This window comes from Hyperolius riggenbachi, chromosome 3, assembly GCF_040937935.1.
Source record: "Hyperolius riggenbachi isolate aHypRig1 chromosome 3, aHypRig1.pri, whole genome shotgun sequence".
Taxonomy (NCBI): Eukaryota; Metazoa; Chordata; class Amphibia; order Anura; family Hyperoliidae; genus Hyperolius; species Hyperolius riggenbachi.
This window is the reverse complement of record NC_090648.1, coordinates 305311823-305334455: the sequence shown is the minus strand read 5'-3', so window position 1 is coordinate 305334455 and position 22633 is coordinate 305311823. Positions and strand designations below refer to the sequence as shown.

At 44.1% G+C, this 22633-nt stretch overlaps 1 protein-coding gene across 10 annotated transcripts in view; it reads left to right on the top strand.

Moving 5' to 3' along the window:
• The window catches only part of NAV3 (neuron navigator 3), an 805693-nt gene that overhangs the window by 363839 nt on the left and 419221 nt on the right, over nt 1-22633 (top strand). For 8 of the 10 annotated variants that reach the window (XM_068276633.1, XM_068276635.1, XM_068276634.1 and 5 more), the window contains exon 1: nt 15823-16067. The exons of the other annotated variants lie outside the window; for them this stretch is intronic. In XM_068276633.1, coding sequence (XP_068132734.1) covers nt 15825-16067 — 243 coding nt within the window. In that variant the 5' untranslated portion in view covers nt 15823-15824. Of the gene's footprint in view, nt 1-15822; nt 16068-22633 lie in introns of those variants that run through there. 10 annotated transcript variants of the gene reach the window in all.

Sequence of the window (22633 nt, the reverse complement as noted above, 5' to 3'; positions counted from 1 at the left end):
CTCTCTCAGGTGTCTAGAGATTAGACATATCTGATTATTGACGATTCTGCAGATCCTCAATAATCGGGTATATCTGTATTCTTGGGGATACTGCGGATTGCCAAGGATCAGATTCTCTCTCTGGTTGCTGACACCGATCGTTACAGAATGGCAGACCGAACCCAAATGGACGCACTGTATAGCCATGTTGAAGTCCTGACCACCGCGGTAAACCAACTTTCCGCGGCAGTTTTGAACCAACAGACCCAGATATGTCAGATATTTGGAGCTATTCAGGAACTTCAATCAGCTGTGAACTCAGTGCAATCTCGTCTAGTTACGGACATCCGTATGTCTGTGCCTGAAAAAATTTCTGGCGACAGATCTGACTTTCAGAACTTTAGAAATAGAGTGTTATCATACTTTGAGTTAAGGCCTAATTCGTCTGGAACCGAGGCACAGAGAATTACGTTCATTAAGACTCTGTTGTCAGGGGATTCCCAGACCTGGGCATATGGTCTTCCTATTGGGCATCAGGCCCTGACCTCGGTCGATGAATTTTTTAAGGCTATGGCTATGATTTACGATGACCCAGACATCGCCTCGACTTCTGAACGGAAGCTCAGGCTTCTGCGTCAGGGCAAAGGTCCGGTGGAGAATTATGCTGCGGAGTTCAGGAGGTGGGCAGTCTCGGCTAGATGGGATGCATTCGCCCTCCTAGACTGTTTTTTGGCCGGATTGTCAGATACTATTCATGAGGTAATGATAGGCCATCCTGAGCCCGAATCATTGGATGAGGCAATCTCTTTGGCCATACAGATAGATCGCCGTTTGCGCCACCAGAGACAGGTTCGTGGTAGAGTGGCCAGAAGGTCTATTTTGCACAACTCTTCTCGGTCTCCCTCACCTCCAGGCGAACCTATGCAGATTGGGTACACAAGGTTGAGTCTGGGGGAAAAGAGTCGCAGGAGCCCAAGAAGGAACGCATTACATGGTTCCACTAGGCCAGACAAATCTATCGCCTAGGATTAGTCAAAACCATAGGTGAGCAGGGTTCATCCCTGAACGATGGTCGACTGATCCTTCCTTGTTCGGTTACGTGGGAAGGTCGGACCAAGTCCGCAGAAGCCATGGTGGACTCGGGTTCGTCAGCGAACCTCATAGATTATGATTTTGCCAAGAGTCTGGGGATACCGTTATCTGCACCCGACCGGCAGATTTCGGTCACTGCAGTGGATGACTCTCCATTGCGCAGTGCCCAGTTTCTTTCCCAGACCCCCCTACTGTCATGTTGTTTAGGGGCATTGCATGAAGAGAGTTTACAGTTCCTGGTCCTGCCGATGAATGGCTCTGCTGTTGTTCTCGGTATGCCCTGGTTGCAACTTCACTCTCCGCGAATTGACTGGGCTTCAGGACAGCTGCTGAACTGGTCAGCCCATTGTCATGAGCACTGTTTGAAGAAGGGTGAGGTGGATAAAACCAAGATACAGGTCGCAGGAAAGGCAGGACAGTGTACAGATATTTTTAATGGTTCCGGGTCCTCACGGTTACCTCTCATGCATAAATCTGATAGCAAAAGCCCCAAAGCAGACACTTTAGACAGGGGTTTTGGGCCCAAATCCATTCTACCACCGAAAAAACTGGCTGACAAGAAATCATTTTCTGTATCCCTGCCCGGGTCAGGGCTACATGTGGATTCCACTCCCTCCCTCCCTGGGTTGATTGATGGCCGGCCTGAGTATGAGATAAAGAGGAAATTCTCTAACTTACATCCTGGAAAGCCAGGAAGGAGATGTCCGGAGTCCACTCCTCAGGGGGGGGTACTGTGAGAAAACGCGGAAAAGCCGCCGCACGTGCCAAGAGCAAGGCTGCTGACTCCGCGTCCAACGCGGCGGTTTGCACGCATAGACACGCGTCAGGTAGTATGGTGGAATGCGGAAAAGCCGCCGCATGTCCTGACAGCAAAGTGGCTGTTTCCGCGTCCAACGCGGCGGTTTGCATGCAGCAGCGTGCGCTTGGTGTGGCTGGGTCTGTTAGTGCACATAGGCAGATGGAGAGCTACGCGCGCGTGGGCCTGAACTCAGGACCTTTATACCAGCAGGGGAAGTGTCAGCTGATCAGGAAGATCAGCTGATTCCTGCAGGACTCATGATTGGCTGAATGGCTCGGGCGGGGCGGCAGAGTCCAGCAACTATATATTCTGCTGCTTGTCAGTTGCTGGTTGTCTGCCATTGCTAACACTTACATGAAGGCACTCAGACCTTAGTCAGATCCTTACAGTGTGTTTGAACTAGGTGGACATGGGAATTCACACTTAGCCAGATTCTGTTGATAGCTTAAAGTACTAAGGGAATTGTATTATCATTTATGTTCTACTCCAGACTAGTTCCAGGGTGTTGATGATCACGGAACTCACACCCAAGACTAGGGAATTGTATTATCATTTATGTTATACTCCAGACTAGTTCCAGGGTGTTGATGATCACGGAACTCACACCCAAGACTAAGGAATTGTATTATCATTTATGTTATGCTCCAGACTAGTTCCAGGGTGTTGTGACTACGGACCTCACACCCCAGACTAGTATTGTTATTACTGTGTTACGTTAGCCCAGTTCAGGGCAAAACCTTGCATATTAGCAGCAGGGCTTCCTGCAACCCAGTCTTGGTCCCTCGCCCAGGGGTCCACAGGCTATAGGAATATCACCCATAGTCAGGGGTGAATTCCTCAGGAGTCTTAGGCCGCCAGCTCTCCTGGTGGTCTTCACTCAGAGTTGTTACTGTTGCACCAAACACTTACACTCTCTCAGGTGTCTAGAGGTTAGACATATCTGATTATTGACGATTCCGCAGATCCTCAATAATCGGGTATATCTGTATTCTTGGGGATACTGCGGATCGCCAAGGATCAGATTCTCTCTCTGGTTGCTGACACCGATCGTTACAATATTGTATCTGTGCAATGAGGACTGCAGTCTTGCTTTACACAAATTCTGATCATTACATTTGCTGCACTTTTTTTCTGCTCTAACCCACAGGTGTCAAACTCAAGGCCCAAGGGGTAAATGCAGATCTCCTTGCCATTTCATGTTGCCCTCAAGAGCCGCAAATGTACATCATTGTAATCAATAAATGAGCAACAATACACTGCCTTGCTATCCAGATGATGACAGTGTTTCTGGTTAACATATTGTCACTTTGAGCTTGGGTGCAGCAACATCCAATGGGAAGCCACCTCCTCCCCCAAAAAGAATATTAGCATGTGGCCCCCTACTTGGAGCCAAATAATCTTCTGTTCTTCCCAGCAGCTGCATGCTCTATGCTTGCATTTCTCCAGTTCCCGATCATGTGACATGACTTCTGAGCCAGTGGTATGCAGCATGGAACATGTGTCTGGCAGGAAGATTAGAGTTAGAGGAGACATGAAGTAGCCCTGGAGCAGGTAAATATTATACTGCGCCATGGCGCTACTCAGGCCACTTTATTTTAGACTGTCCAATAAATGTTAATTCTTAAACAATTTGGCTTGGGACTTAGACTTTATTTTAGATTTTGTCCCCTTCCATGACTGCGTTTGACACCCCTGCACCCCTGCAGTTAATTTCTGCCTCTAGGGTCCCCTTGGATTACTCTGTTTACATTAGAAGACTGACAGGAGGGACTGGGGCAGAATGCTGGCTACTGTTCCTGACTGAGAGGGAATGGGCAAGGCTGAGGTGGGAACATCTGAAGAATAGGACTACTAAGAGACACAGTAAATGTATTGTTATAATCCTGCTTCAAAAACAGTGTTGATGTTCAAATTCAGCAGATCAACTTTAACTTCACCATCTGTCTTAATCATCCCTTACAGATAATAATTTTATCCTCAGTCCTTTTTTGCCCTATATAGACTTCTGTACCATTACTTTTGTAAATTATGTACATGTCCGCGCTATACAGATGCCCAACTCTTATCCCGTGTGGTGTTCAATTACAAAAAAAAAAATCTATACCTCTGGCACTGCTTGAGTGTTTTGTCATAGAGGACTCACTGTAGATAACCTTTGATTATGGTGGCTTTTAGCTAGTACCTTTCCTTGCTGTGCCAAATCCTAAGCATGTGCAGTCTGCATGGAGTTTGTATGTCCTCGTATTTCTTTCTGCACTCTCAAAATATACTAGTAGGTCAGATATACTTGCATACTATATTCTCTCTAGACATTATGATAGTGATCATCAGAAATGCCTGGTGTTTTCTGTAAAGGCAAGCAGAAAAATGTTCAGTTTTGTGTCACATTTGCTTTATTGCAAACAGCTTACAACACCAGAACTACATAATGGACTGGATCACAGTCCTGCATGATTCTATGAGGCCAACTTTCCCTGGCGTAATTAGATATAAGCGTATGCTTTTCCTGTATTATGGGAATTGCAACACTAAAGCCCTGCAATGAAAAATGTGTGACTGATTTTACTGGACATTGCAATGGATTGTATTTCCCTTTATTCCAAATAAATGATGTTTTATTTCCCAGTTTATGTCAATATAGAATCGTGATTTGAAGAGAATTGTCAACTAGGCTTAACCTTTTTGCTGCCAGTGTCCAATTAATACATCATAACCACTGCAACTATTACTTTCAATTTTCTGAGACGCAATTACAAAAGAATGGTAAACGCAACACATGCAGACAGTGCAAGTTAAGTTTACTGACATTCACTCAAATGACATATTGTGTATTTGCGTTACACAAATTGCGTAACTGGCTATATACATGCATTATTTCAAATGCCTGTTACAAAAGCAACATAGGGGATGCATGTATATAGCCAGTTACGCAATTTGCGTAACTCACTATTAAAATGACATAAATGCAGGTAATGTGCTGCACGCATACATTAAGTTTACTGTTCTTTTGCGAATGTACCCAATTGTGCTTATTCTTCTGATGTCTACCTGACAACAGAGGTAGAACTACCGCACTGTGACTTTTTCTTTGTCTCCTGATCTGTATACTCATTCCAGCGTAGTAAGCAAGAACTATATTCAACTGAGCAGCATTATAGCAAGACATTAAGATGAACCTGTGAGGTTGGGGAGGAAAAAAATACAGATACTTATCTCTGGATACTCCAGAGGCTTCTCCCATTTTCCTCTGCTAAGCCGTTTGCAAGTAGGGATCCCTGAAGCATGGCTACTCTGCATCTGCACAATAAAACTGACCCGATCGCTCCGCTTGAGCGGGTCCATGCTACTGTGCATGCACGAGCCATTGGATTATTTTTAGAGGGTACAGCGGAGGAATGGCGAGGAGGAGCTGGACAGGGAAATAATCTGGATCATTCAGGCCTGGGAAGTTTGTGGCCATCCTTCCATCCGGGAATCTGCATGGCCAAACTGGGCAGGCCGTCTCAAGACTGAACAGTAACATGGAGTCACTCTGGTTCAGTGGGAAAGAGCTGAGCCCCTTTGGCTTTGTGTGACTGTGCAGGCACAAGGGGTCCTGTGCCTTTGAAGTGTGTCCGAGCTTAATTATGGATGGGAGCGTGGCCATACACACTTTTCAACAAGTTGATTTGGGGGGTCCCAGCTCTGGAGCACCCAGCCTTTGCATTATCTAGAATCTTCCCTCTATTTAGATAAGTATCGATTTGAGGCACTCATTTTTCCTTCAAGTACACTTGAGTTAATCGACTGGTGTCTTATGTGAATAAAAGCATAGGCGTATCTAGATGGGTGCAGGTGTGGCTCATGCCATGGGTGCCACGCCTGCTCCTGTGCTGCACCCCCATGCCTCCCCATTACTCAGACCTCAAATCAGATTCATTCTGTTATCTGTGGAACATCGCCACTTAATTAATGTACTGTATGTAGGGTGCACTTGGCCTAATGCTATAAAAGAGCAGAGAGGGAATAAGAAGAAATATTTCCCACAAAAGGAACTTCAGCAATATCACATGCCCAAAAAATAAAACACAGGCAACCATCCATAACACATGTACACAAGAAAGGATGCTGTTTTTAGAGGGGAAGGGGGCTCTGACGGACATGGGGGGAGCTCACAATTTCAGTGTTTGCCATAGGCGCTATATTACCCAGATACGCCCCTGAATGAAAGCTAAGTATTAATGATATAATTTGCTGTTCAGTTTGAACAATTAATAGCTGGCTTTTTTGTTTGTTTTTTGTGTAACTCACTGCAATGTTTTCAGATAGCTTTGGAATTGTATGCCAATCTGCAGGCTAATCATACTCCAAATAACAGTTATCAAATTAATTCTTCACATATAAAAATCAATGATGCTTTCAGTATTTCATACACGTTATTTTGATTTTTTTCTTTTAGCACAACTGTAATCGCTTTGCAATGGAAACATAATCCATGTTAATTTGGGAGCACATCCTCTTTTCCCTCTGCCTTAATTGACCGTCTGATGGGGACAATATGCACTACTTGATAAAAACATTTTACTGACAAAGAAAAGGAAAACTACTCATTCTGATGCCCCAAAGAAATGTAATTTGTAATAAATGTACTGTAATGGAATCCAGATCTCTTGTGTCACAATGATTAAGGAATTCTATTACTCTGTTAAATTGATTATAAGCTAGTTTTTCACTGTTAGCCATGGGCATTTTAACTACTTCTTCAGAGAGTTTTGGAGATGCCAAAATTCTGTCATGCCGGCTCTACTCATGCTCTTCATGGCCAAACATACGTTGGCACCCTAACTATGTAATGAGATTAACTCTTTCAGCCACATCCATAAATCATTAACAGAAGCATAAAATAACAGTCACAGAATATGGGCTGGTGCATACCCAGAGCGCTTCTGAGCGCTTTTAAAATCGCTAGCGCTTTTAAAACCGCTAGCGCTTTGAAAAGCGCTTAGCTAATGTATTTGTATGGGATTGATCACACCAGAGCAATGTGATTTTTTTGTATGCTACTTCGGGTGGGGTGGGGGGGTTGGAGGGCCTTGCCTGGCACCCAGCTCCCCACCAGATTGTGGGACCCCCCAGGTGTTGAACTGCTGAATTACGTTTATTTTATTTTGAAAGATTGCCGCATTATGATTATTTTCTGATGAAATATTACCATTATTTTCTGGTGAAACATTATTGCATTACAATTATTTTCTGGTGAAACACTGCCCACATTACGATTATTTTCTGGGGAAAGATTGCCGCATTACGATTATTTTCTGGTGAAAAATTACTGCATTACGATAATTTATGGTGAAACGCTGCCCACATTACAATTATTTTCTGGTGAAACATTGCTGCATTACAATTATTTTCTGGTGAAACATTGCCACATTATGATTCATTTCTGGGGAAACATTGCCCGCATTATGATTATTTTCTGTTGAAACATTACTGCATTACGATTATTTTCTGGTGAAACGCTGCCCACTTTAGAATTATTTTCTGGTGAAAGATTGCCACATTAGGATAATTTTCTGGTGAAAGATTGCAGCAATATGATAATTTTCTGGTGAAACATTGCTGCATTACGATTATTTTCTGGTGAAAAGCTGCCCACATTACGATTATTTTCTGGTGAAACATTGCTGCATTACGATTATTTTTTTGGTGAAATGCTGCCCGCATTATGATTATTTTCTGTTGAAACATTGCTGCATTAGGACTCATTTCCACGGGTAGTTGAACTATGTGCTCAGCAAGCAGTTGCCAGGCAGCAGCAAGCAGTGAAAGTTTGAGAGGCATTTTACTGCCTATCAACTGCTCGTGGAAAAGGGGCCTAACATTTATGTTTTGGTGAAACACTGCGCCATTACGATTATTTCATGGTGAAACATTGCAGCATTAAGATTATTGTCGTGGGGGGCAGGGGGGGGGGGTGAGGGAAACAGGTTTATCACCTGAAAGATCCAGGGCACTTTTGGGCACTCCAGCCAGAAAATGGGTATGGCCACAGACCAGGATGTGGGTGTGGTCATGGGTGGGGCCACATTTACATGCACTTAGCAGCAGTCTAAATAGGCCTGCCCAGCAAAATGTTGGTTGAAGTAATACAAATATAAAAATGCGGGGGCGTGGCTAGCGCCCGTTCAAGATGGACGCGTTCTAACTGAGCTCCGCACACCCTGACTGCATCGGAGCACTTACAGCGACACCTAAGCCATTGTACACCCCTTTACTACGGGAGGAAAAGCAGCCGGACGGAGGAATCTAGCACTACCTCCTCTCAACACCCACACACGCACCGTTCCAAGATGGCGCCGGGCGCGAGCCAGAGAAGGGAATCAGACCGCCCGGACAGCGACTCAGACGCTGAAAGCCAGTCCACCATCCACAGTGCCCCGCAAGCTCGGAAGCAGAAGCGAGACCCCGCGTGCAAAACTCCAGCAAATCTCACAGCCCGAGACCAAGCGCTCCTGGACAGCTTTAAGCTAATCCTGCAGAAAGAGCTAGAGGAGGCCACTGGTAAGCTGGCTGCTCGCCTCTCTAAGGAAATTAATGACCTGGGGGCTAGGACTAATGAACTTGAGCGGCGGATGGACAACGCTGACATTGTTCGAGATGACCATGAGAAAGAGTTAGAGACAGTCCAGCTCCGAATGGAGGACTTGGGCCCGCAGGGGCAACTTGCGAGTGCGCGGCCTCCCTGAAAGCATAGACGATCTCACCTCCACGGTAACAGCTCTCTTCCAGGAGCTTGTCCCCACTATACCGATAGAGCGGCTCGAATTTGATAGAATTCACAGATCTTTGGGCCCTATCAAACCACAAGGCCCTCCCAGGGCCATAATCATGAAATTCACTTTCTACAAGACCAAGGAGACTATATTACGAGCTGCCAGAGATAAAACGGACCTGGTATTTCAAAGCCATCCCTACCAGATTTTCGCTGATATAGCTCCAGCTACCATCCAAAGACGCCGTGACATGAAGCCTTATGTCAAGATTCTTCAGGCCCACAGCATTAAATACCGATGGGGTTTCCCTTTTACGTTACTCTTTTCCTATAATAACTGGGACCACGCAGTTTCCAACCCTGAGGATGCGCAGAGAAAGCTGGAACGCCTAAAGTTGTCCCTGCCTGCTCCCTCACCTTCCCGTAGCCCGGGGCCGCCTAACTCACCACCCCTATGGGAAAAAGCCAAACCGCATCGCCAGTCTAGGCTCCGCAGCAAAGACGGATCTCCGCCAGCCATATCATCTGACCCAGGCTGAAGGCCTGCCACATACATGTTGGGCTCAAAGAGTCACCCAGGTTTTGAGACAACGCGGTCACTCTAAAGTGCCATTGCGTTAGTCACTGTTCGTGTTCGAGCTCATTTTTATACATGCCTGTTGATGCCTGTTGTGGCCTCATTTTATGGGGCCTTATTCCGTACAGGTCCATTTACATATGTTCCCTCCTCCTAGGTTGGACTATATCATAAGCCGGACGATTAGTTGCCTGTGCACCTGTGTGTATGATTAGTTAGGTTTAATTGTAATATCCAACCTGGGCTAAATAGACCAATTGTTTTATATTTTATATGTTATAGTGTCAGCTACTGACCGAGGCGGTCCACCAGTTATAGGTGTCGCCATCTTTGCTTTACTATGCTATACTTTCTTGTTAAAAGTCACTCCATGCAGTCGGGGTGGGCTCTCACCCCCCCTTAGGAGGCGAGTAATGTTTTTTGCTTGCAACGTGACTCAGGTCCCGGCGCCCACGCGCCGAGGCCGATACACGTTAAAACTTTTGGCCTCCTGCCCCTCTGACACCCCGAGGTAGGGAAGGCCGGTTTGTTTGTTTCTCTCTTCTATGTTAAGCCTCCTCTCTCTTCTTTTTCCCACCTTTCGCCCTTCCCTTCTGTGTCCCCCCTGCCCCCTTCCCCCGACCCGCCGCAGCCTAGGTATTGTAGTGCCTCATTCGCCTTCTCCCCCAGCGCAATCATGACAGCTCCAACCTTAAAAATAATTTCGCATAATGTACAAGGGTTCAATTCCCCCCAAAAACGGGGCAAAGCTTTCCACTACTACAAATCTTCTCATGCTGATATATCTTGCCTCCAAGAAACTAGATTTTCTAGAACAAGCTGCCCCTCCTATATGAACCGTTATTTCCCACTGTCCTATCATGCTTGCGCTGCGGAGAAGGTGCGTGGTGTCACTATTGCTTTTAGACGTGGTCTTCCCTTTAAGTGCGAGTACACCCTTGCTGATCCTACTGGGAGGTATTTACTCTTGAAGGGTACGCTATTTGACAATAAGTTGACCATTTTTTACTACGCCCCAAACAGATTCCAAGAGAGATTTCTGTCCCACCTTTTACATGTAACGGAAAGGCATAGCGAGGGTATGCTCATATTATGTGGTGATACAATTCGGTACAAATACGGTCTTGGATGTGAAGATGGATAGGTCACATAGCCCCGGTTCTGCAGCAGCTCCCCCCCTATCTCGTCCTCCCAGTCTAACACTGTTGCTCGCCTTTTTGCAGACAGACACCTGCTAGATGTCTGGCGGGAACTAAACCCGGTCACGCTAGATTACACCTTTTATTCCAACCCTCATGGGAGCTTTTGCAGAATCGACCATTTTTTCATCCATGCCTCATATTTCCCAAATGTTACCTCGGCAAAAATTAAATCGGTTACATGGTCGGACCACGATCCTGTGCAGATACAGCTCTCCTCCATGGTACCTAGGGGTAGAGATTATAGATGGAGGCTGAATGATTCTCTCCTTTCCAACCCTGACACTTCCTTGAAAATACATTCCTTCCTTACTGATTACCTAGACCTTAATACGGATTCAGTTGATTCTACGATAACCCTTTGGGAAGCCTTGAAAGTCTCGGTCAGGGGTAATATCATTAGTTTAGCCACTTATCTTAAAAAACGTAAATACCAAGACATCCTAGATTTAACTAACAAACTAGAGGCGGCAGAGAAAGATTGGAAGGATAATCCCTCTCCCAATCATAAGGCAAGTAGAGATGGGCTGAGACTGAAACTGGACTCTTTATTAAGCGAAGAGGTTGAGAAACAACTCAGGTGGCAAAAGAACATATATTATAGATGGGCCAATAAACCCCACACACTATTAGCTAATAAATGAAAAAAGCGCAGATATAAGCCCCCTACTTTACGGGTCAAAGGCCCGAGTGATCATTCTACAGTCAATCCCTGCAAAATAGTCGATCTATTCCAGAACTTCCTTCAAAATCTTTATAAATCGGCAGGCAAGATAGATAGGACCCAGCTCGAGTCCTTTTTCTCCTCAGTCCACCTCCCTAAACCCCCTACCGCTGCCATTGAAGACCTCAACGCTGACATCTCCTTAGAAGAGGTCCTGAAGGCTATAAAAACACTTAGAAGTGCTAAATCACCGGGTCCCGATGGGTATTCCCCTCTTTTCTATAAAAAATTTGCTCCAATACTAGCCCCCCTACTGACTAGAATGTTTAATGACTACAAGAGAGGCAACCTGCCAGGGACCAGCTCACTTCAAGCCAATATAGCTATGCTCCCTAAAACCGAGTCTGAACCCATTGAGGTTAAGGATTTTCGTCCTATCTCACTACTTAACGTAGATATCAAGCTTCTGAGTAAGATTTTAGCTGCCCGCATTAATTGCTTCCTGCCCCAAATGATACATAAGGATCAGGTCGGCTTTGTGCCTGGTCGCCAGGCGTCTGATGCGGTGTCCCGAGCAATCCAGGTGTTTGAGAGCTTGAGAGACAGGAAAATCCCTGGTGTCTGTCTAAGTATAGATATATATAAATCTTTTGACACCATCTCCTGGGATTACCTGTACTTCTTGCTCCAGCGCTGGGGCTTTGGTGCCCCGTTTCAATCCTGGCTTCAGGCCTTACATTTAAATCCCACAGCTCAGGTATACTATGCAGGGTTCTCTTCACCCAGCTTCACAATAAACAGGGGAACTCGCCAGGGGTGCCCCCTTTCACCTATATTATTTATTCTAGCCATGGAGCCTTTGGCACAGATTATACGCAGTTCAGGGGAGGTACAGGGCTTTGAGCTAGCAGGCTCTCAGCACAAACTAAATCTTTTTGCTGATGACCTCTTGCTGTTTCTTTCCAACCCCAGGTCCTCTATTCCTGCCTTACTGGATATCATGGAGGAATTTGCACAGGTATCGGGCCTAACCATCAACCCACATAAATCCCTCTTAATGAACATCACCTTGGAATCCGGAGAATGGGACTTGCTGAGCAAAGAAGTTCTATTTCAGCTCTCTCCTGGTGGGCTACCATATCTGGGAATAACCCTAACTGCAAATTACAACACACTATTCCAGGTTAACTATTACGCTTTAGCCAGACAGGTTTCACAATACATCACCCAATGGTCCTCTATGCAATTATCGTGGCTCGGCCGTGTCAACTCCGTGAAGATGACTTTACTACCCAAAATACTGTACTTATTTAGGCTGCTCCCGGTTTGGATACCTCCCCACTTCCTTAGACTCTTACAATCCAGGATTAATAAATTTATATGGGGGACATCCAGGCCAAGAGTACCAAGAGCTACTTTATACGTCCCCGAGCACTCTGGAGGACTGGGATTCCCAGACTTGCGAGCCTACTATCAGGCAGCTCAAATAGCCCCCTTGGTGGGCCTGTATAGAGGCCCTGAGATGCCCCAATGGTCTCTTTTCGATATAGTAGCAGTAGCTCCACAATCTGTCCAATGCCCTATCTGGTTGCCTCCCAAGATGAGGCCGCCTCTCATGAGTAAAGTTCTCAGACATAGTCTTTGCGTCTGGGACACTTTTAAGTACTCCAAGAAATTGTTATCCCCTACTCTCCCTCTACTTCCCATTATTGACAACCCTCTATTTCCCCCAGCATAGGAAAGCCCATCTTCCTTCAAATGGTGGGTGTCGAAGCAGCTCCTCTTGGTCTATCATTTAATCAAAGACGCAAAGGTTGTTAGCTGGAACTATTTACAAGAAAAATACCAAATCCCCGGGTCAGAATATTTCAGGTATCTCCAATTGAGGCACTGGGTCCAGTCATTACTTGCGAATGCCCCAGAAGCAGACCTCCCGCTCTCAGTATTTGAGTCAGCTTGCTTGCGCAACCCAGGTGGTAAGGGTCTGATTAGCAGACTATACCTGTTCCTCATAGACCCTGGCCCATCTTTCAAACACTCTTATATCACCAAATGGTAACTGGACCTGTGGGGGGTGAGACCTAACGAGGAATGGGCCAGGGCCTGGAAGAACACGTTCCATATCTCAATCAATCTGGGCCTAGTTGAGTCCTCCCTGAAGGTCATGATGAGGTGGTACTGGGTCCCTTCAAGACTGGCTCATCTGGGAAGCACCAATTTATGTTTTAGAGGCTGCCAATCCCTAGGAGATTTTATACACACCTTTTGGTCCTGCTCCATGCTCTCCCGCTTTTGGTCCAAGGTTTATAGGCTGCTTCAAGCGGTCTTCCATAAGCAAATACATAGAGACCCATGGTCGGCATTACTTCACTTCCCCATTGACCTTCTCACAAAACCCCAAGGGACACTAGCCCTTTTTATATTTGTAGCAGCTAAACAAACCATTGCTAGAGCATGGAAGAAACAACTTGTCCCTTTTGAAGAGGTAAAAACCAGAGTCTCTAACTTTATGATTCAAGAACAGCTAGCAGGAATTCTCCTTGACAGAAGGGACAAGGTTGACAAAATCTGGGACCCTTGAAGAGCATATCTCACTATCACAGGTCATAGCTAACCTCTTCATAGGTAATTTATCATAACAAGGCATTTTCCTCCAGCGCCGTGGTGGGCTACCCCTCCCCCCCCTTTTTCCCACCCCCTACTAGCCCCTTCTCTCTTTTTCTCCATTTCCTCCTCCCTTTCTCTTTACGTTAGTTTTTGTGTTTGGGCTCCCGCTAAGAGGACCCGTGGTTAGATTTATAGAAGGCAGGGAATACTGTCCCCCTGGTGGGCAGGCTAGCCACCCTGGGCTGGCGAGTCCAGTCGGTTACAATAGGAGATTGATCTCTCCCCAGTCATTCTCAGCAGGCAGCCTATCTTGATTCCAGTAATCTGTGTGAGTGTGCCACATGCACAAAATTGTTGTATAAGAATCATCATGCGCTGCTAATTGGGACATGTTACTCCCTGTCCTTTTATTTTTGTATTGTCATAAGCTGTTATCTAAAAAACCCAATAAAACTATTTGAAAGAAAAATATAAAAATGCAGCATATCACATAAATCTGCAGTGTCACTTAAACATAACTAGGCAGAGTTACCTGACTTCTGTACTGGCTGGTCTGGCTTTCTGCTGGACAGGCTGGAGTGCCAGCAGTATGTCTGGCAGTCCCTTCATAGCATTCCCTGATGTTCTAGTGGACCCCCTCCCATGCTCTCACAGGCCTCCAATTGAGGCACCACAACTCCCAGCATGCCCCCATAGAAGAACCACAGCTCCCTGCATGCCCCCATAAAGGCATAACAGTGCCCAGCATGACACCACAGCACCTAGTATGCCCACATAGAGGCACCACAGCATCCAGCATAACCCTGATTGATGTACCACAGCTCTCAGCATACCCGTTATTGAGGCACCACAGCTGACTTTGCCTGGGGGACATCTGGGGCACCCCAGAATAGATCCCGTACATATGCCACTGATGTTTGGGGCTAACAACGCCCCTGCCAACAACTGTGCACTGTGTAATTTATTATTGTAAATATTTTTAACATTTAGGCCTAGTTCACATTATAAATCGTCAGTACATTCGCAAGCGCTTATCGCTTTTCTAAGCGTTTTTGTTTGGCAATTTTTACTTTACTTCTTGACGACAATCATGAAGTGAATGCTTTGACCTGGAACTGAATAATTACAATGTTTTTTTTATTTTTTATAACAGAGCTTACCAAATCGCTTTTCAAAGCTCTTTTTCAAGCGCTTTGCGATTTCCCTATACCTTGCATTGTAGCACAAATTCTCTGGAAATGGTGCAGGACCCGCGTTCGCGTTGAGAAAGAAAGCTCATTGCTCATGTGAGAATACTACAAAAGAGCAACATTGCTCAAATGCTTTTAAAGCAATTTTAAAAATCACTAGTAAAAAGAAAAAAACGCTCATGGTGTGAACAAGCCCTAATTCAGCGAAAACTTAAAAATGGACTGCACAAAAGGGTAAAACGTTGACATATTGGTATTTTCTTTTTTAAAATCTGGTAAGTTAAATGTAATACAATGTTTTCTTCTGTCAAGTGGAAGGAAGCAGCAGCAGTACAACAAGCAGTTTTGCTGAGTATGTTTCCGGCTGAGAAGCATGCTGAACAGCTGCATGTTTTGGCCACTGATGAGGTCCTGCCCCCCCCCCCCCCCTCTCTTTTTCTCCTCATGATCTGGTAATAGAGAGAGATGTTTTTTCTCAGAAAGAATGCAGGCTGCCTGTGAGTGCAGTCACCAGTTAGAGCTGCTGGAGTCTTGCACTTTTGACAGTTGCAGTTAGAAGTTGCTTCATGCTTTTTTCCTGGGTTGCGCTTAGCTTTCATTCTGGGAAAAGCCATACTTGAAATGCCTGTAGAGGTGGAGAATAAAGCTTAATCCCAGACACACAGATCTGTGAATGCTACCTTCAAACGTCTCCAGCCCCAAAGGAGTGCTTAATCTTACATTGCAGCTGACTGGCTGAGCAGACCCTGTGTGTGTATGCGAGAGAGAGTTTTGGATGAAGACAGAATCCTAGACACGTAATGAAAGTGAGTGCATTTCTAATCCCTAGGAAAACACATGGCAGAGACTTTCACTTCTGTGCTAGAAAATGAGCTGAGCGGAGTGTGGACGGTACTTGAGAAAGCTCTACAAACTGTACTTTTTTCACTTGGTCTGTAGAGCTGAAACCCTTCTAAAGAAAGTATGTCTGTGCTTGGTGCGTCCTCCAAGTTAAGACAGCCAGCTGTAGGCTCAAAGCCAATTCATACAGCTCTACCTATGCCACATGTGGGCAAGCCCATGTCACAGCAATTTCCAGCCAGATCCCTGGAGCTGACAAAGCCAGAGAAGCCATTCATTCCTTCTCACCTCATGCTCAGATACTCCTGTGAATTTGAAGAGAAGAAACTTTGTCATGGCAATATCAGGGAGACAGAAGGTAGAAAGGTCAGTAATGCATGCTACTTTTTTCCCCCTGAACTATTTTTGCTTGGCTGATTTTCTGTCTATTTTTAGTCCTATAATTTTCTTATTAATATGCATGCTCGGTGATTATATAAGGAAGCTGGAGTGTCTTATCAGGAGTGCAATCACTTCTCAACACTTCCTGCAGTGTATTGTATGATATAGTAAGATATGTATGCAGAGTACAGAACTCATACACAGTAGCATCACTGGACCAGGAAGTAAAACATATTAGGAAACCTGATAACTTAGTCCATGCTTTTGATGCTGCAAATCTTAAAAAGACAGTGCATGATCCTGTTGGATGTCACTGTTGATTCAGTACAGTAAGTGAAAACAATAAACTTGAAAGTGGACCTGAACTCTTGCACAGGACAGTAGGAATGCAATGAGAAATGCACCCTTTATGCATTTAGAGAGTTTAGCCTGTCTAATTCCCCCTTGGACTAATCGCAAGTTGGAATTTGATCTCTCCCCGTGTGACCTGACTGCCATGGCAGATAAGACAAATAAGCTCATTTGAAAGCACAGTATGTTAACAGTATGTCTGCTTCTATGAAAGTAGAATGTAGAAACTCTGCAGATTTATTGCAGGATTTGTATCAGCTGTAATAAAGAAATGTTTTTCTTTAAATGTCACACACATCGATTAACCATTGCTCCTGCCCCGCCACCTATTAACTTACATTTTCCATCCTGTCCAATTGAAAATTGCAATTAATTTTAGGTTAGAATCGATCCAGTGGACATGTTGTTGCCACGGAGTTCTGGTAGAGTCGATCAGAGTGATTGAATCTGCCAGGAATTGAATAGAAAAATCAATTCGTATATGGTCTGCTTGGATTTCTCACAAGAGATGTTTTCGCACGACCTCAATAAACTACTTTTTCAATCTGCAGCAACAACAAACAAAGTACTCTAAATAAACTGTCCCAAATCAGTTTAAGCTTGATATAATTTCTTAGGCTATGAGTGACCATTGTGTTTCCTGTGACAGCAGGAACTCAGTGCAAGAAATTGGGACAGCGGCACCTCACGTTATGCTCACATTGCATTGGGTACAGTGAAGCATACAGTCAATGAAAATTATGCTTTAGTTTTTTAACGTGTGCATTTTGCAGTGCGTTAGGATGCTGCAACCCATTATACCACAATGCTTCCTCCACACTGTGAACATTGCATAGGTGGTGCAGTGTGGTAAGCCACGTTACAAAGCGCCTGTTACTCCACACCACAACACACCACTGTGGATGTAGACTTGATCTTGCGTACTTAGCATTTTTTTCACTTGCCAGGTAATGAAAAGGTATCTTCAGATTATGACATTGATCCTGTTTAAAGGGGCACTATGGCGAAAAATTTTAATATTTAAAATATGTGCAAACATAGACAAATAACACGTAGGTTTTTTCCAGAGTAAAATGAGCCATACATTACTTTTCTCCTATGTTGCTGTCACTTACAGTAGGTAGTAGAAATCTGACAGAAGCGACAGGTTTTGGACTAGTCCATCTCTTCATAGAGGATTCTCAGCAAGGCTTTTATTTTTTATAAAGATATTCCCTAAAAAGCATTTAAGCAATGATGCTGGCCAGCTTCCCTGCGCGATAAACAATTGTTTGGCAGTTGGACAGAGCAACTGCCATTCACTAAGTGCTTTTGAAAATAAATAAATCCCTGAGACTCCCCCATGAAGAGATGGACTAGTCCAAAACCTGTTGCTTCTGTCAGATTTCTACTACCTACTGTAAGTGACAGCAACATAGGAGAAAAGTAATTTATTTTACTCTGGAAAAAAAATGTACTTCTTATTTGTATATGTTTGCACATTTTTTAAATTTTACAATTTTTCGCCATAGTGCCCCTTTAAATATTCAGTAGGAAGGTTTATTGAATCAGGGCTGTTGTAGTACATAATAGAGATACTGTGTTTTATTAAATTAAGTTGTTAAAGGGGTTTTACAATGTATGCTTAGACCTTTCTGTGGTGAATGGTCTGGTGTTCCCCTTACTAGCACCATGCTTATTGTCATGGTATTGGGAGCTGGCAAGGTAGCACTGCAGGAGTAAAATGGTGTGGTGTGTCATGTATTTGCCTATACTGGTATCCTAAAGAGATCAAAAGACATCGTACAGGGTTCAAAGTGCACTTAAGTTTCCAAGGGCAGTGGAGATGTAAGAACAAAATTAATGGATTATGTCTCGTGTATTTGGAAGAATTGTATGAAATATGGAAAACCATTTATGTAACTATTTATGTACAATAACTGATAACTTTATGACTTTCAAACACTTGTGGGATTGGGCAGTTGAATAATACCTGAAGCGAAACACCAAATTCTATGTGGAAAGGGCAGTATCCTGACCAGCCAGTCCGATGTGTATTATAATTGCTGGCTCTGGATTACTGTGCTGTATACATAGCACTTTGCTGTTCGCAAATTTAGAAGCAATCTGTAACAGTGCCCATATATCTATCGACTTGGTGGCCAATCGACCATCAGATTCCATAATTATCGAATCGGTAAAAATTTGTGCCGCCAAGTGCATGCCCAATCAATGATGCAACCGATTTTAGGCTGAGCATGTCGATCGGATGTGCTGCACAATTTTGGCCCGTCGAAACCACCAATTCTGCCCCCCCCCCCCCCCCTCAGTGTATATGCATTACCTGTCCGTAGCCACCATTGGCTCCATCCTCCGTTTATACACATACCCCAAGTGGTTGTCGGAGTAACATAGGCGCATGTGTGTGATATCAGAATTGCAATGTGTTTGCCTGTGCGTTGCAATTTTACCACTGGTTAGTGAATATACCCCAATGTGTGTTGATAAACGCAACCTACACTTGTTGTTTTATGGCATGATCAATTACTATGAACCGCACACATTTTCATGCACACTATCCATAAAAGCATTGTAGACAGCATGATAGGATAACACAATCCATTGCAGTGTAAGGATGGGAACATGCCCCTACAATTGTATAGGCAGTGAGTTCAAATGTGGCAGCACAGCGCAACACATTATGCATAGAGTGTATGCATTCTCCCAGAAATCTATATGGAAAATCTATATATAGAGAAGTGTGTTGTGAGACACAGTAACTAGGCTGTTATAAGTTGCTACTGGTTATTAAGTGCTATTGTACTAAGTTTTTCTCCAGGAAATATGTATGTTTGAGGAGTGACTGGAAAGCATGAATCTTAACATGAAAAGCCATTTGTCAGGAAGGTGATGACCTATAGACCTAATTCAAATGACCACAGGTTAAAATGTCACGGTAGCCCTGTAGAGAGGGTTGATTAGTTAAAATTCATGATTTAATTCATGCTAAATATTAAGAATGTACAAGGTATTTTATTGCAAAAAAAATGAGGATTGAAATCCATTGAAGTCAATGGGACTTGAGGGTCACTAAAAGTGTCTGAGGGTCCTTCCTTTGGTACTTTGTGAACCGCTGACCTGGAAATCAGGCAGCTCCTGGAACCTCCATCAATTTAAGAGAAACCCACAGCTGCATTAATGAAATGGTTACATTAAAAAGTGTAACGCTGATGGGGTGCCTGAGATATTAAAATGAACAAGGCCGCTGCAACTGAAACCTCTAAAACAGATGCAATGGTAGACCCTCCTTGCCTCCGCTCTATTCTTTATCCATGGGCAATTTTCCAGTTGTCCAGTAGTTCTGCTCACTGGAAAAGTTGGCTTCAAGCTGACCATATACTGTAACTTGGTACTGTGGCTTTGTGTAAGTGTTCTGTCCCTCTGACATAGGTTGAATTTTGGGAAATAGCAGACTGAGAAAGTTCTTGTGATTACTGCCATGTTCACTAGTGCAACTTTTGAATGTTCAAAATCAGTTCCTGAAAGGGGAACTCCCAGCGGTATCCGTATGCAACATGATTGGAGGGGAGTGCAAGTATGTTAAGCACACTTATCTGACAGAAGTCCATCATTGGATCCAGGATCTTGGAATTGTGTTGTCCCACCTGTTGTACCTGATTGCCTACAAACCTCCATAGATAATTTTACTTGATTGCCTAATAGTCATAAAATGTTGTTAGATCATGGGTTCTGCAACCACTCCTTAGCAAAAACAAAGGCAATCACTTCTTTTCTTTCTCCCTTCCAAACATCAGCAGCCTATCGCTTCTCAACCTTACGCCTATAAATTTCTATTGATTAAAAAAATGTGACCTAGAGAATAATGGCCATGATATCAGAAAGCACTCCCCGAGCTGACATTGCTTAGCACATTGCTCAGCACACCAATAGAAGTTGAAAGATAACTTCCACTGATTGCAGTCAGGTCTTCTACTAGGCACCTTTTGAGGTAGAAGGCACAGTATACTCTTGTACTGGGCAACCAGAGCAAACATACAGCAGTTGTCCATGCGAACCAACCAGAATTGTTTTGAATTGAACAGTTGAAATGTTTTTGGTTGCCATGGACAACCATTTCACCCAATTCCAGTTTTGTATGCAGCTGTCTTAATGGATCAGCCTCACAGTGGATAATCAGTTTAGCATACAAGGAAACATGGCAACACTGGGCTTCAGAGGAGAGAATAGTCTCAGTGACCATAACTACAGGCATACCACCCTGTTAATTGAAAAAGCTCTTATTGATGATTCCAAAAACAGACACTTTTGGATCAGGGAAAGACCGGCACCATCCACTTGTATTATGCTCTTATTTAGTAGACTAGTCATATAGCCATTATAGCAACGTTTCGGAGCAGCCGCTCGTTTCTCAAGCTAGGCACAGGTGTCATTCTGTGCCTAGCTTGAGAAAGGAGCGGCTGCTCCGAAACGTTGCTGTAATTGCTATATGACTACTAAATAAAAGAGCATAATACAAGTGGATGGTGCCGGTCTTTCCCTGATCCAAGATTGTATGGTCTGTTGTGCTGACAGACAGACCTTGGCACGCCATATCCTAAGCTAAGAAGGAGAGCTCCACTGCATACTTCAAAAACAGACACTTTTAGAATAAACAATTACTATTGTAGGAATGCAGCATGTACATATTTCTGTTATTACAAGCAAGCCTGGAGGTCGGCCTTAAACCTCAAATGAAAATAAACCCATTGTAACCATGTAGTGCTGCTACATGGTAGAATTAACCACAGAAGCATCACACACGAGATAAATGTAAAAATGATCAATGGATAGTTTAGAAATGTGATTATAAAGAGTGTTTTGGCAGAATTTTCCATAGACCTGAAATAGCTCTTTATATAATGTCCACCCCAGATACTAGTGAGAGCTTGGCCAGACATCATGTGAGTCACTTTATCTTTATTCCACACCCTGAGTGACTGAGGATTCCCTCTACACTGCTCACTCTCCACATTTCCCACACATCAGTCCAACAGCCTATTGTGAAATCTGTCTGCAGAATCCTGACACAAAAACAGAACACTTGGACAAAGACCACACGTTGATGTTCCAAACAGTTACTTATTACTTAGCAGTAGCAGAATGCTATATTGGAGTTTTTTTCCTTCTAATTTTATGCCAATGTCTAATGGGCGTGCTAATTTCAAGATTGTAGAAATTATATTGCCAGGCATATAAATATGATTTTACTGCATTCCATGGGGCCAGATTTGAAATATAATAGCTAATTAGCATTATTAAGTATTGCTGAAATGTTGATACAAACTGCAGTCTCTTCCTGCTGACCATCATTCCTGCTTCAGTAGCCTCTTTTTGAAGCAGACCCAGATCAAGGCATCTCTAAAGTCACCTCTCAGTGTTATCTTGGGTCCAGTCATTTCTGTATACTATTTATCACCAAAAGCCAACCTGAGACAAGAAAAAAAAATGTTTTATATGCATCCAAGGGCTTTCTCCAGCCACCTTCAGGATGTGTGCTCCCTCGCCGTCCTCCTGGGCTGTTTCAATTCTCTGGTAGCTGGTTTGGTAAATTCTTCAGTCAGCTCGACACGTCGTGACTGTGCTGCATATGTGCTGTATGCAGCAAACACAGGAATTGCTGGTCCAGGTAGCAGAGAATCGAGGTGGCCCGGGAGGACGGCGAGGGAGACCTTTTTTCCTCAAGTTTCCTTTAACCCCATACTCACTGGGGGATCCTTGGGGATCTCTGACACCCAAGAGATCATGTACTGATCCCTGCTGGACGACAGAGCATTGATGACACTATATTGATACATCATCAACTTCTTGGCTATCAACATGTCTCTTGCTGTGTGCGGTGGGTGGAGTGGCGTGCAATGAAGTGGCTTCCGGGAGGCGGAGGAGTGGGAAAAACAATGCAGCCGTTCGGACATCAGGCTTCACTAAAGGTCAAGCTTATCAGATCTGTTGCAGACAATGTGACCGCAATGGTCCAACTCCCAATTCTCAGCCATGGCGGTTGTTATTGTCCACAGTGTCTGAGTTCACACCACCCTGTTAACATAGCTTTATAAATAGATATTATAAATAGATTTATAAATAGAAATTGTCACATATAATTAACTCATGACTATAGCGTTTTAAACTGCAAATGATCAAAGAAAAGAGGGAAGGTAGGGATC